The sequence below is a fragment of the Triturus cristatus genome, chromosome 12, assembly GCF_964204655.1.
Source record: "Triturus cristatus chromosome 12, aTriCri1.1, whole genome shotgun sequence".
Taxonomy (NCBI): Eukaryota; Metazoa; Chordata; class Amphibia; order Caudata; family Salamandridae; genus Triturus; species Triturus cristatus.
Genome location: NC_140595.1, coordinates 51,354,636 through 51,367,359, shown reverse-complemented (window position 1 = coordinate 51,367,359; position 12,724 = coordinate 51,354,636). Strand labels below are relative to the sequence as shown.

The following is a 12,724-nucleotide window of genomic DNA, read 5'->3' as shown; positions in this document are numbered from 1 at the left end:
ATTTTGTCAAAATAGGACTGGCCTGGTGGCGGACCTCAAAACTTTGTGACCACCATCTTGGCCACTAGCCATGCTCCTGGGAACGGTATTGTTAACGGCTAGTAAAGGGTTTTTAATGTTCAAGGAAAGGTAGCGTTAAGGGGTAGTAGAGCGTTTTAAGGTTCATAGAAGCTTAGTGTTAAGGGGTTTTTAGGATTCAGGGAAGGGGAGCATTAGGGGGTTGCGAGAGCATTTTGGTGTTCAGGGAACATAACTTTTAAGAGGCAGTAAGGGGTATTTTGGGTTAGGGCAGCATAGCATTAAGGGATAGTTAAGGTTTTTTTATGTTTCAGGTGTTGGTAGCATTGTAGGGTAGCAAGGGTCTTTATGATACAGGGGAGAGTAGGGGTAAGGGATAGCAAGGAATTTGTAGGTTTTAGAGAATGGCAGTGTTAAAGGGCAGTAAGGAGTTTTTAGGATACGGGGAAGGGTAATTTAAAATTACTGTATATGAAATAAGTAAATTTAGTGTATACAAATTTTAAATTAGAAGTAAATATATTATGTCATTTAAAAAAAAAAATGTAATAATTAATAATTAAATCAACTTTTGGGAGAAGACGCACTTTTAAGCTGTATGTGCCTGAGATCCTTTAAACAGGAATTGGAGAAAACCCCTATTCTCTCGAGGGATGCCACCGTAAGGTATCTCTGAAGGAACAGCAACACAGAGGCCTATAGCGCTGCAGTGGCATGTGTTTGACCTAAAGGTCCAGCTCTGTTGTACCAGAACAGCTCGACTTGAAAAGCGCTCCGGCTCATACAACTTGATAAATTATTGCAACTCTTGGAGGGTAAGCACTTATGTGTGGAAGCACACATTTGTGGAAGCACACAACTCCTGCCCAGTTAAACATCAACATGTGGGTTGTGCCAAAGCCCTTTTCTGTAGCACTTCTGAAAGCTATTTTTATGTAGATCACATAAGGTCTGGCAGCAGCTGTACTGCCAAGGCAGACCTACAGAGTGTTAGAGAAGCACAGCGAGCTAGTATTGTTTGTCCCCTTCATTCTTCGTGCATTGGCTGTTTGTCAAGCCCACGGCATTTTGCTGATGGTTACATTCTCCAGTTTGTGTTGTAATTCGGTTTTGGTGATGGGGCAGCAAATGCTAATTTTGCTTGTCTCAGTGCTATGCGAGCTGCCCTAACCCCATTGCCTGTGCGCTAACCCCAGGCAGTCCAGGAATGCGCTTCCGTGTCCTCCCCCTCGTAGAATTCCCCCTTCAGTGCTGTATCTGCATAGGTAGGTACCTCACATCTGCATAGGTAGGTACTTCCCTGGGTGTTATATGGCACAGCTGCTCCTTTCCATGCGCAGCACCCAATGAACCCTTCAGAGCTCTCCAGTACACACACCACTTCCAAAGCTTCGCTTCGAAATGTGCAATGTCAAGGAAAATAGAAACCGGCACGGTCCGCGCCAAATTAAAAAGCAGATTTGAGTAATCTTCTTGCAAATGCTGTAGGACCAAGCCTAGTTATTGAACTGCACTGGCGTGTTAATTGTTTATGTATATATAATATAGACAATCTTAAAATTGTGAGACCTACAGACCCTGCCAAGCTTGTTCTTAAAAGGTATAGCAAGGACAGGACATTGATGTTGTATTGCTATGTAAGGATTCAGAGTGTACCCAACTTTCTAATTCCTTCGTCCTCCTGGAGAACACCTTGCCCTTGTCCTCCCTACCCTGAGAGAGTCAAGTTCCCACACGGGGAAACTTCATCACTAATTGGAGTGCAATAGGTGTGTGGCTCTGTGTAGCTGTGATCAGCTATTTCATTGTATTTGTACAATGCTTTTTAGCTTTTTGTGGGGCTCCGCAGTGCATGTTCATACAGGTCGCACAAGGCGTCGTTACGAGGTGCGCTGTTGGCAGAGTGCTGTAAATGTTGGGATCCTATGTGGGAAGTGTTTAGGTGTTGTGTGGGAGTTACCGCAGAGGTGCTTTCAAGGTTTCTATTGGTGACTCTAAGGGGTTGAATATAGGCAGAGCTTTGTGTAATCAGTTTCAGAGGCTCGCCTCACTTACCTGCTGGACTTTACTGCTGCTGCCCTGTCCTGTTGCGCTATCGCCGCTGTCCCTGGGCTCCACACGCTGTGTGTCTCCCCTGCTGCCGCCACTTCATCTCGCGGCCGTGAGCAGGGGGAGACTACAGCTCCCAGCCTCCCTAGCGCCCGCTGACGACATCTACGTGCCCGGAGGCGCTTAAAAGAACGCGGCTCCCTCGGTGGAGCGGGAATCAGTTTCAGAGGCTCGCCTCACTTACCTGCTGGACTTTACTGCTGCTGCCCTGTCCTGTTGCGCTATCGCCGCTGTCCCTGGGCTCCACACGCTGTGTGTCTCCCCTGCTGCCGCCACTTCATCTCGCGGCCGTGAGCAGGGGGAGACTACAGCTCCCAGCCTCCCTAGCGCCCGCTGACGACATCTACGCGCCCGGAGGCGCTTAAAAGAACGCGGCTCCCTCCGCGTCGCGGGACGCGCGCGGGCGGCGCCGGGAGAAGCCCGGGACAAGGGCGGGACCGTCTGAGGCCGTCCGAGGTCGAGCGAGGACGGGACGGGCCACACTATTGCCGTCCGTGACACTGAGCTACCTCTTTTGGGACTGCCACAAAACAGGTACTGTTACTGGTGAACACATCTATTGTTTAGGGTTACCATCTCCAGATTTATCCGCAGCTAACCGCAACATATGGATATAATGCCCAAAGCAAGGAACTCTACAACGACTAACACCATGGACAATTATTTGGTCCAGATTGTCAGTAAAATTAACAACGATAGGAGGACTTCATTGGGGCTAACATGTTCTCCTAGCTCTCCACCACTGATTCCTTTGTCCGGTTTACCGTTGGTTTCTCCTTTACAGGCGACAAGTAGCATGTCCTCAGATTTAATGATTGTAGATAGTGACATACCCGATTCTTGCGCACCTTTAGCTCCTAAGTCGCCATTAGAAACTGTATTAGATATAGATGAGGCTGATATAGGAGCTGACTCGCAGTCGCCCGCTCTTCCCTTGAGAAGTAGGCTAGTTAGAGCATGCAGAAAGTCCCAGTTTAAAAGTAATGGGTCTCGTACAGGGAGGAAAAGGGCTACTATTGTGAACAAAAGTACTAGCAAAGAAGATGCACCAGGGTCAGTCTCTATCATAAATCCTGAGACTGAGCTCTCTGAAAAGATCACAGATATGATCGATACTAAAATAGGAGGTATTATAACCCCATTGGTAGCCAAAATTGATCATCTTATGGCAGAGATAGCTAGGTTGAACGCCATAATAAACAGACCTGTGGATGAAGTCACTAGAACCATACCTATATCCCCAAATGTACGTATCTTAAATGGGGTACCTCCGAACGGAGGACAAAGAATTATAGGAAATGAGAAAGCGAACATCCCAATCCAGCCACCTGGAACTAATAAAAATCCCCTGAAGGCAAGCACAGATACCCCTAAGGCACTAACAGTGGCAAGTAACCAATTTCAATGTATTTCCCAGGCAGAACCTCTTACATTGGTTCTTGCCAATGTTCCTGCTTTGACTACTGACAAATCGGAAACTACATCTTCTCTGATCAGTAAATCTTTGTATTGGCTGGTGAATAACATGAAGATGTCTCCTTGGGGCAAGCAGAAACTAGCCAGGGAAATTATTATGGCAAGAAGGGTCCAATGGCTAGGGCATCACCCGAAAAAATTTAAAGGTGATTGTGTGGTTTTAAATTTTTCCAATCCTGATGTTCTCCCAGATATCTTGGCCAATATAAACCCCCCGCAACGAAGACAAGGTGTCATCATCCCGTTAACTCTCAAATATTTCTATTATAAGAGAAATCGAGGCATTCACAAAGGATTACCAAGATCAGGGTGGTCACCGTCTCCAAGCAAAGGGGGTAGGAGCGTCTCCACCAGCAATTGGAACATTAGCCTAGAGAATAGGTTTGAGGTGTTGTCGGGCTTAAATGATTGCGATTGACTCAAAGATGGAACTAATGTGGTGAATACGGATATAGGGTTGGCCGTAACTGTGGCAGACCCCACATTTTTTGCTAGCTTTAGAGTTACTGAGACATTAGGGAATTATCAAGAAATCCAGACTGATGTCATTGACCCATTGGGGTCTAAATCCTTAAATAATCTTGGAGGGATGTATTTAGCATTCGATCCATTGGAAAGTGTTTTACCAGCTAATCTAAGTGCTACTATTGATTGTCTGGGTAAGACAATGGGTGAGATACAGGGTCCACTGACCAATAATTTACTTGATCCCCTAGCATTTGATTCATTGGTAAATGTCGCATCAGTTATCTTAAGTTCTACTAGTGATTGCCAGGACAGGGAAACTGGTGAGACCAAAGGACCATTGATCAAACACCCTTTTTACCCTCCTGCAACTGATCCAGGTTTGACTATTTTATCCTGGAATATTGCAGGTATAAATAACAAGCTGCATTCCGGTGTATGGAGTAGTTTTGTGGACCAATTTGATATTATTTTACTCCAAGAATCTTGGTCTGTGGCCCCAGTTTTTCGCCCTGGATTTCTTAACTTTTATATACCTGCCACTAAAAAAGCTAAAGGCCGACCACTGGGCGGTTTGATAATATGGGTACGTCAGTCACTATGCTGTAAAATCACCCAACTCAATCTCCAATCGTTAGATATCTTGTCTTTAATCCTAAATTGGCCCAACAACAAGAGTATGGCTATTTTTAAAATTTATGCTCGAGGGATGGTTGGGGGTACTTCGCCAGATGTGATAAATGTCTTGGACCATCAGCTTGCAGTGCTCCCCCCTGAAATGATAAAAATTGTTGGAGGAGACTTTAATACAACCTTTGAGCCTCTTGGTCCGGAGGACCAATTTCTTGCTATTGAAGAGGACAATAGGTGGGGTATTCCCCAGTTGGACCTTCCCCCAGTCAAGAGATGGTCCGCTGCAGCCATCCAACTCAAAGCCCTTTGTTTAGAAAGAGGGCTTAGAGCTGCTAATGGGCGCACTAAATCAGATCGGCAGGGTGCAAGCACATTTGATAACGGAAGGTCTGCTAGTCGAATCGATTACTTCCTGGTGGATATTAGAGTTTGGAGCAGTCTGAATGACATGTCCGTAATCACACGGGATGAAAGTGATCATAATCCCTTGTGTCTAGAGTTACATTTATTAAATACCCCTAGAGAATCCAAAACTGAGGGGGGGAAAGTAACTCTGGATATCGTCGCATCAAACAATATGCGACATGTCAAATGGGATAGTTTATCGAGAAGGTGGAAATCTTGGATGACCTCAAGAAAACTCATTTGTGAGGTGGCCAATTTAGGCCCTAAATCAACTAACTCCGACTTCCATCTAATTATGCTCGAGGCCCATAACATCTTTTTCACTAAACTCCAAGGGTTTTTCATGAAACCCCCTAGTAGTGGAAAAATCATCAAGGGTTGCCCACCTGAAGAGGGATGGTTTAACAAATCCTGTAAAATAGCCCGTAAGAACTTGAGTGTTGCTCTGAGATCAGGAGTAGCGGAAGATGTGAGATCAGCCAGGAAGCTTTATAGGCAAGTTCAGGTAGCAGCTAAGAAGGACTGGGATGAGAACCAGTGGCAGGATCTGAAACACGCATGCTTGGCTAAAGACCAAAAACGATTTTGGGCCACATTAAAGTGGGGCAGAGGCGGCTCTGCACCCTCCCCACAAAACCATGTGGCAAAAAACCAAAGGGTTGATTTTTTTAAACCACAGTATGCTTCTGTTCCATCCGCAGAAGAACAACCACTTCCCCCCACTGTTTATTTCCAAACACAGGTGTTTTCAATTAAAGCGGTTAACCTAGCTTTGGATAGTATAACAGCGGGTCGTGCACCTGGAATGGATGGGATACCTGCGGATGTGTTTTTAACTGATAGATTATCGTGGTGCCAATACTTTCAATGGCTAGCTAACTCAGTGGCCATGGGTGCACCCATTCCTTCTTCATGGAAAGGGGCAGAAATAATCCCGGTTTATAAAAAGGGTGACAAATCACTCCCAAGTAATTATAGACCTATTAGTCTTATAGACTCAGCACAAAAACTAATAGGTCGGTTGGTACAAAATAAACTCCAATCTTGGGTTGAGGATAATAACATCTTGTCACCATATCAAGCCGGGTTTAGACCTTGCACCAGCTCTATTGACCAAGTTTTTTACTTTCTAGCTCTTTATTGGAGGAACGTGAAGTTGTCCAAAGGGACCCTCTATGCAGTCTTTATTGACCTGCGATCAGCCTTCGACCTGGTGCCTCGCTCTAAACTTTGGAGGGTTCTCGCCCAAGCAGGTATGGCCCCGGAATTACTAACCTTACTCGTCCGCCTACATCAGAACAATTATGCACAAATTAGATGGGGAAGCCAGGGGGAGGTGACGGACCCATTTCCCGTTGAACGTGGTGTTCGGCAGGGATGCGTCCTGGCACCTACATTGTTTTCTTTATACATAAATGGGATAGTTGACTACCTTGGCAGTTCCCCTACTGATGCCCCTATTCTGGCAGGATCCAGAGTGCCTGTTCTCATGTTCGCGGACGACACGTTGTTAGTTTCACGAACCCCAAGCGGATTGCAGAAAGCGTTAAACATATTCGCTAATTTTTGTCATGATCGGGGTCTCGAGATAAATACCTCTAAAACTAAATTCATGTGTCTAAACCAACGACAAAACTTTAGAGGAGTAATAAAATATAATGGTATCCCATTGGAGCAGGTTGAGGCTTTTACATATTTAGGAATATCGCTTCAGCACAATATGAAATGGTCAAATCACATTGACATGACTGTCTTAAAGTTCCACCAGCTCGCAGGTGCAATTATTTCCAAGCACAGATCTTCATTGACTAAGCCAATTAGGCCTGCCTTGGAAATCTATAATATGAAAGTTATTAGTGCATCGCTGTATGGTTCGGAGCTATGGGGGTTTGCAAATTTAAGTGGCTTACGGATGGCTGAAAATAAGTTCCTACGCAGCCTAACAGGTGTTCCTCAAAGTACCCCAATGATCCCATTAAAATACGATCTAGGGAGGAAAAAAATTGAGGATCTGGCACAATTACGTCCACTTCTGTATTGGCGGCGGATCATGACAACGCCGGAACTTGATCATTATGCTAGTGCCCTGAAGGACATTATTAGGGCTGATTGTTTTCATTCCATTACTTGGCTTAAAGAAATTAAGAACTTGCTTATAAAACTGGAGCTAGGGTATTTATGGAATGATATAAACGGTTCAAGTATTCCATCAAAGTCAATCCTCAAGAAATTGTATTGGGATATGACCCTGACATCTGCCTCTCGTGCTGGCCAAGGCTCTAACTTGACTGGCCGTTTCTTTGATATTACATTTTTACCATCCTGTGAGGCATATTGGCATATTATAGAGAGGCCCATGGACAGGAAACTGTATTTCCAGTTCAGAATCGGGTCTCTCCCTGTAAAAGCTTTTACCCACAAATGGTCAATCTCCAAGGATAATAAATGTCACCACTGTCTAGACTTGATTGAGGATGCTGGTCATTTGTTGTTTGTGTGTCCGCTATACACTGCCCCCCGCCACAGATGGATAAAGCCAGTATGCCTAAATTTGGGAACACGTAGCAATAAGGAAGCTCTAAGAATTTTAGAATCTGATTGCACCCCATGTTTGGTAATCGCTGTTGCTAAATTTCTGGGGTGGGCTTGGATATTACGCCTTCGTGCCTTGAAATCCACTGAAGCTGATCAATGAATGTTTTGCCATCAAGAAATGTCTATTAATTTTATTCAATGTTTGATCTTCTAAGATCTTTTATCCATTGATGATGTTTTTATCTGATGTTATCCGCCAGCATAATGATTTAATGTATTTTTAAGATATTTTAGCTTAGTATTTATGGAATCGTTAGGATGTACTTGCTTTTATGACATGCTGTCGAATAAAGCTTTTGAAACTTGACTTGTTTATAGTCGTGAAACATGGCTGTGGCGTCGCTGAAACCACAATAAATGTTCTGTCTTTCGGCAGGAAGAAGAAAAGGGAGCTAGTCAGCCGCAGGGGCAGTGGAAGCACCATCTCAGCAGGTAAGAGAATCACAGGAGGGGTTTCCCTTTTTTTTTTCTCTCCCGAAAGTGAATGCACCACGCCTGAAATATGCAGAATTCTGAGTAAATGGTAAATGCTAGCTAAGAAAAAGAGGCGCAAGGAGATTTGTGGCCCAGAGACCAGGATTCTAATCCAGGCTTTGGTACTTGGACAAGCATGGTTTGGTTCTAGGCAAATCCCTTTGTCTTACTGTGCCTCAAATGTAGCATATGTGCAATATGAAATATACTTAAGACATCTACATGTGATGTATTGTCTTTATATTCTTCACCAGAAACAAAGGCAATTTTTTATAATTGTGCACCACCTTCTGGTGAGACTGTGCATTTACTACCTTACACTACCTTATGGAGGCACCAGCTCTGTCACTACTTCTTACACCCACTGCTGATGTATGTACCAAATGCTGCCACCTCTGGTCTGAACTTTACTTCTTTACAAATGCCTCTTTTTTGGACATGCATTTAGATAGCCCAGCTCAAGCTTCATTCCTTTAAATTAGTCTTTGGCACAGTACGAAGCTTCTGAAGTTAGGACAGTTATATTTGACAGCAGCAGACATGGCGTCCTGAAGATCCCGTGAAGAAGATTGCAGGCGCCACGTGATGGCCGACTTGCCCCGCTTGAGCATTGCTCCAAAACCACTCCAGTTTTGGTAGTTCACTTACACTGGACCAAGGGGTCTTCTTTCTTTTTGATTCATGTGTAAAATAATAATCCACTTTTACTCATTAATTATGGCTTTCTCTAATCATCCATAGCTCAAAACATGCCATTAAAGCACTTATTTTTTAAACCTATAATCCCAGCTGGCCCTTTTGTGGTAAACCTGTAGGTTCTACGCTTGTGCAAGTGACATGAGTAGAACTTGTTAAAATGTAATTTCTCTTGGGTTTATAGAAGATCAACTTTTAAATTTCTGTATTTCCATTCCCATTTAAGCCATTTACTACAATAATGTTGTGTGCTTTAAGGACGCTAGGATATTGCCCAAAACACCATAAAATAATTAACAAGTCTAAAAATAGAATAAAAGCCGGTGTCAAACGCATAATTGGCCAGCCGCTATCTGGAGTCTTCGAGTTGTACTCACAAATGAAATGGAGACAACTTGGGCTTGCTAACGCACATTGTATAAACATGGGTTACCAAACACAAGAGAACAAAATAAAACATTGATCTGCAGTAAGGCCAATTGTAATCATAGGTTTAGCAGTAATGCTTTAATCGTATGTTTTCAGCTATAAGTAGTAATAAAATAACATGTAAAAGAGTTTTATTTTTTATTTTTTGTGATGCCAAAAAGCAGGATCCTGACAAGTTAAGCCTTGTTTTGCTAGTCAATGGAGCAGGCAGCATACACTGTCCCAGTACTAAACCAGCTGCTCCAGTGTAGCAAGTTTTGTTTAGGAGCCCCATGTGAAACGTTTTGCTGTTTCAAAGCTCCTCTAGCAGCAAGACTGTCTAAAGGCCATTTGCTGCAATCAAGCACCCTCATGTGGCCATTTGTGGTGGTGCAGTGAGGCAGCTGCCTACATTTGACTTAAAGTATCAATGGCTCTGTCGACAAGTGAACACTTGGAAGCTCTACTTTACCTCAACCACATATTCAGCCACAAGATGAAATCGGAGGTTGCATAGTGAGACTTTCCGATTTTCCCAAACAATGGACTATCAAGTTGAATTATTAACTACCAAACATGCATATTTACCTGTCTTTGCAGATTTCTTGCATAGAAATGAAATTCTCTGTTTATGACGTACATATGAAAGCTTGGACATTGCATAGGATGGAATGTGATTTAGGTGAAAAAAACTAATTTGGGAATCTAGGTTGTTGAAAGAAACTTTGTGAAAAAAATCATTTGAGAGTTTGAACAAAATTGGCAATTTTTATTTAAAAAAAATATCAATCTAGTATTAAATCTTAGGTCTGGAAAAACATCATTTTTTTGGGGGGGGGGGGATACACCCCAAACCATAAAATAATTCTTTTAAAAGAGGGGATTTCCAGATCTTTGTAGATTACAAAAGTAAGCAAGAAAAAAATAATTGCGTTAGAGGTGCAGTAGGTTTTTTTTTTCTTTTTCCCCAATGTTATATGCTTTAATTAGAGAGTTTCCCTAGAAGGTGGACAGCGCAAAAGGAAAGCGGGTAAGAAAAAGGGGCAAGACAACATCAAAGCAAGGATAAAAAAAATTCTAAGCCTGTTCTTATTAAATTAAAAAATAAATAAATACACAAGTAAAATAAAGAACAGTGCAAGGTTGAACGAGTGAGAGAACCGGGTAAAAAACCAACAAAGTGGAGAGAATAGTGCAGCGGGTTAGGGTCGAAAAATTAAAGAAAAAGAAGCATCTATGTGGTCCTTCATCGTAAACAAACATGTTGCGTGTGATTTCAAATTAAAATATATTTCCCAAGATGGACTGAAAGAATGGAGAGTGCCAAGAATCTCATAAATTTGGAGGAAATGGTGAACTGGATTGTCCAACTGGGTGTTTTTCTCAGATACGACCTATTAGATTTGCATGCTTTACCTGAGTCGGCCACAAGATGGCAGACCTCAGCAAATCATGTGATCTATGAAGCAAGGAACTGATAAACCAATGCTACAAGTAGACAAGTGAGTTAAATTGAATCAGGGTTCCTAGTAATTTATCGATTAACACACACTCTTATCTGCCCCCGCTAGAGAATATGAACATGATGCCTTGAAGAAGAAGTTCAACCGAGCCAGGAGCTACAGCTCGGGAGAAGAGGATGAGGAGGAAGAGTATAGCTGGGGAGGGCCTGCTACTGACCTCTAACCCTAGCCGCTGCAGGGTGATTCTATTCACCGTTGTGCTTGGTATAACTGCCTTCCTTCACACGGGACCAGACTGATGAATACTATGGCAAGAAACCATGCGGAGGCCTTCATCACCCCACAGTGCCTTGGGGTTTGGTGGTGGGCCAGCCTGCGCCTCGCTGGCCTGAACTAGCCTCTCTGAGTCATGGAGGGACAGGATAGGAGTAAACGGTACCACTAGTACCCCTTGGATGTACAACCATGACAAGCGCCTCATACCACAGCGGGGAAATTTGACGATGTATCGCAGAACACTCCATGCATCCGGTTATCGTAAGGAGAAAAAGCAAGCGGTACAAGGCTTAGAGGAATCCTATTTTGCACATGCCGATGAGTCTAAAAGGATTTAACCACTTCCAGGAAAACTTTTTTATTTTTTTTAAGCAAGGATTTTTTTAATATGCCTTTTATTTTTATCCTACGAGAACCAAAAATCTAATGTTAAAGCATCTCTGGTGGAAGATCAGTTCTGGAGCAGCACATTGGTGTTACACCATCAGCGGAAAGATTTATTTCGAGCAAGTCGGGACACGCGAGCACAGGACCTTTGAACGGGTGTAAATACGTGGAATCGCCTCGGTGCCTTCTTACAAGGGTGTGCCTGGGATTTTTTTTTTTTTTAGACTAAATCCGCTCCATATCTTGAAATACCAACTTGAGCTGCAGTGTCTTCAAACTGGAGAGCAAAGTTTAATTCTATGTATATACACACCACCAATACGTGTTGAAATGTTTATTTGTAATAAATGATAATAAAATATTTTCATGTTTGTGATAAATTAAAAATTAGTTTTTACATTTTTTTTTGTATACTGCATTTAATCTTTGACACGAACCCTGAGCCAAGTTCTGCCTCTCCCACCCAGTCCAAAAATGTACAGGTAATTTGTATCCATTCTGAAAGCGACTTTTTGATTAGTCTGAAATCATGCTGGGAAGTTTGTTCCTTTGATTCCCCCCTCTCTATCTTTACTAGTACCCAGTGCTTTATTTGAGCCGGTGATTGCAGGCGGGGCCCATTAACACTCATTTTTAGGGGAAGGGTCTAATTTATCATTGCCCTTTTGACAAACTTAGCTTGATAATAAGCAGTTTTCTTCAAAGTGCAGCGAACTGCAGGCCTTTTTGGAACTAAAGTGTTTAGGTTTTGTTTAACTTTCAGAAATGAATTGCTTACAAAATACACAATGGCGAGTGCCAGTGGATTAGTGCGACACTGTGGTTACAGAGTTTACTACATAATTATAGATTTATTACATTTGTCAAATTTTTTAGATTTCACAAAGATTGTCGCTTGTAGCTTAAAAAGAGTACTTCCAGTGAAAGTACTACATAATTTGCATTTTTGCCATATAATTTAAATCACCTTGCCAGCGAATTTGATCTGAATAATCGTACTAGCCCTGACAATGGGAAAGCTCTGCGGCGTGGTTGGTCGCTATCACGATGAAACCCACATTTCTAAGGGAACTGTGAAATATGGACCAGAATAAAACTGGTACTCATGCCAACCATGGAAATCGCCACTGTGTGTCCGCTATGCCTTATTTTGTTTTGATCTGAGACCAGATCCGCCAGTAGATGGACTTTGAGAGGCCACATCATTTGAGCTTTGGCCTCTCTCGAAGGAACAGTACAGCTAATGTTTCTAATTCGTACCTTGTGGGCTCTGAATACTTTTTCTACCTGTCTCTTCACTACTTTTAAGTTATATCTTA

At 42.8% G+C, this 12,724-nt stretch overlaps 1 protein-coding gene across 4 annotated transcripts in view; it reads left to right on the top strand.

The window, feature by feature from the left end:
- TJP3 (tight junction protein 3) overlaps positions 1–11,792 on the top strand; it is a 118,943-nt gene extending 107,151 nt beyond the window's left edge. For all 4 annotated transcript variants that reach the window (XM_085636687.1, XM_085636689.1, XM_085636686.1 and 1 more), the window contains 2 exons: positions 8,078–8,133; positions 10,851–11,792. In XM_085636687.1, coding sequence (XP_085492813.1) covers positions 8,078–8,133; positions 10,851–10,965 — 171 coding nt within the window. In that variant the 3' untranslated portion in view covers positions 10,966–11,792. The remainder of the gene's footprint in view (positions 1–8,077; positions 8,134–10,850) is intronic.
- The last annotated feature ends 932 nt before the right edge of the window (positions 11,793–12,724 follow it).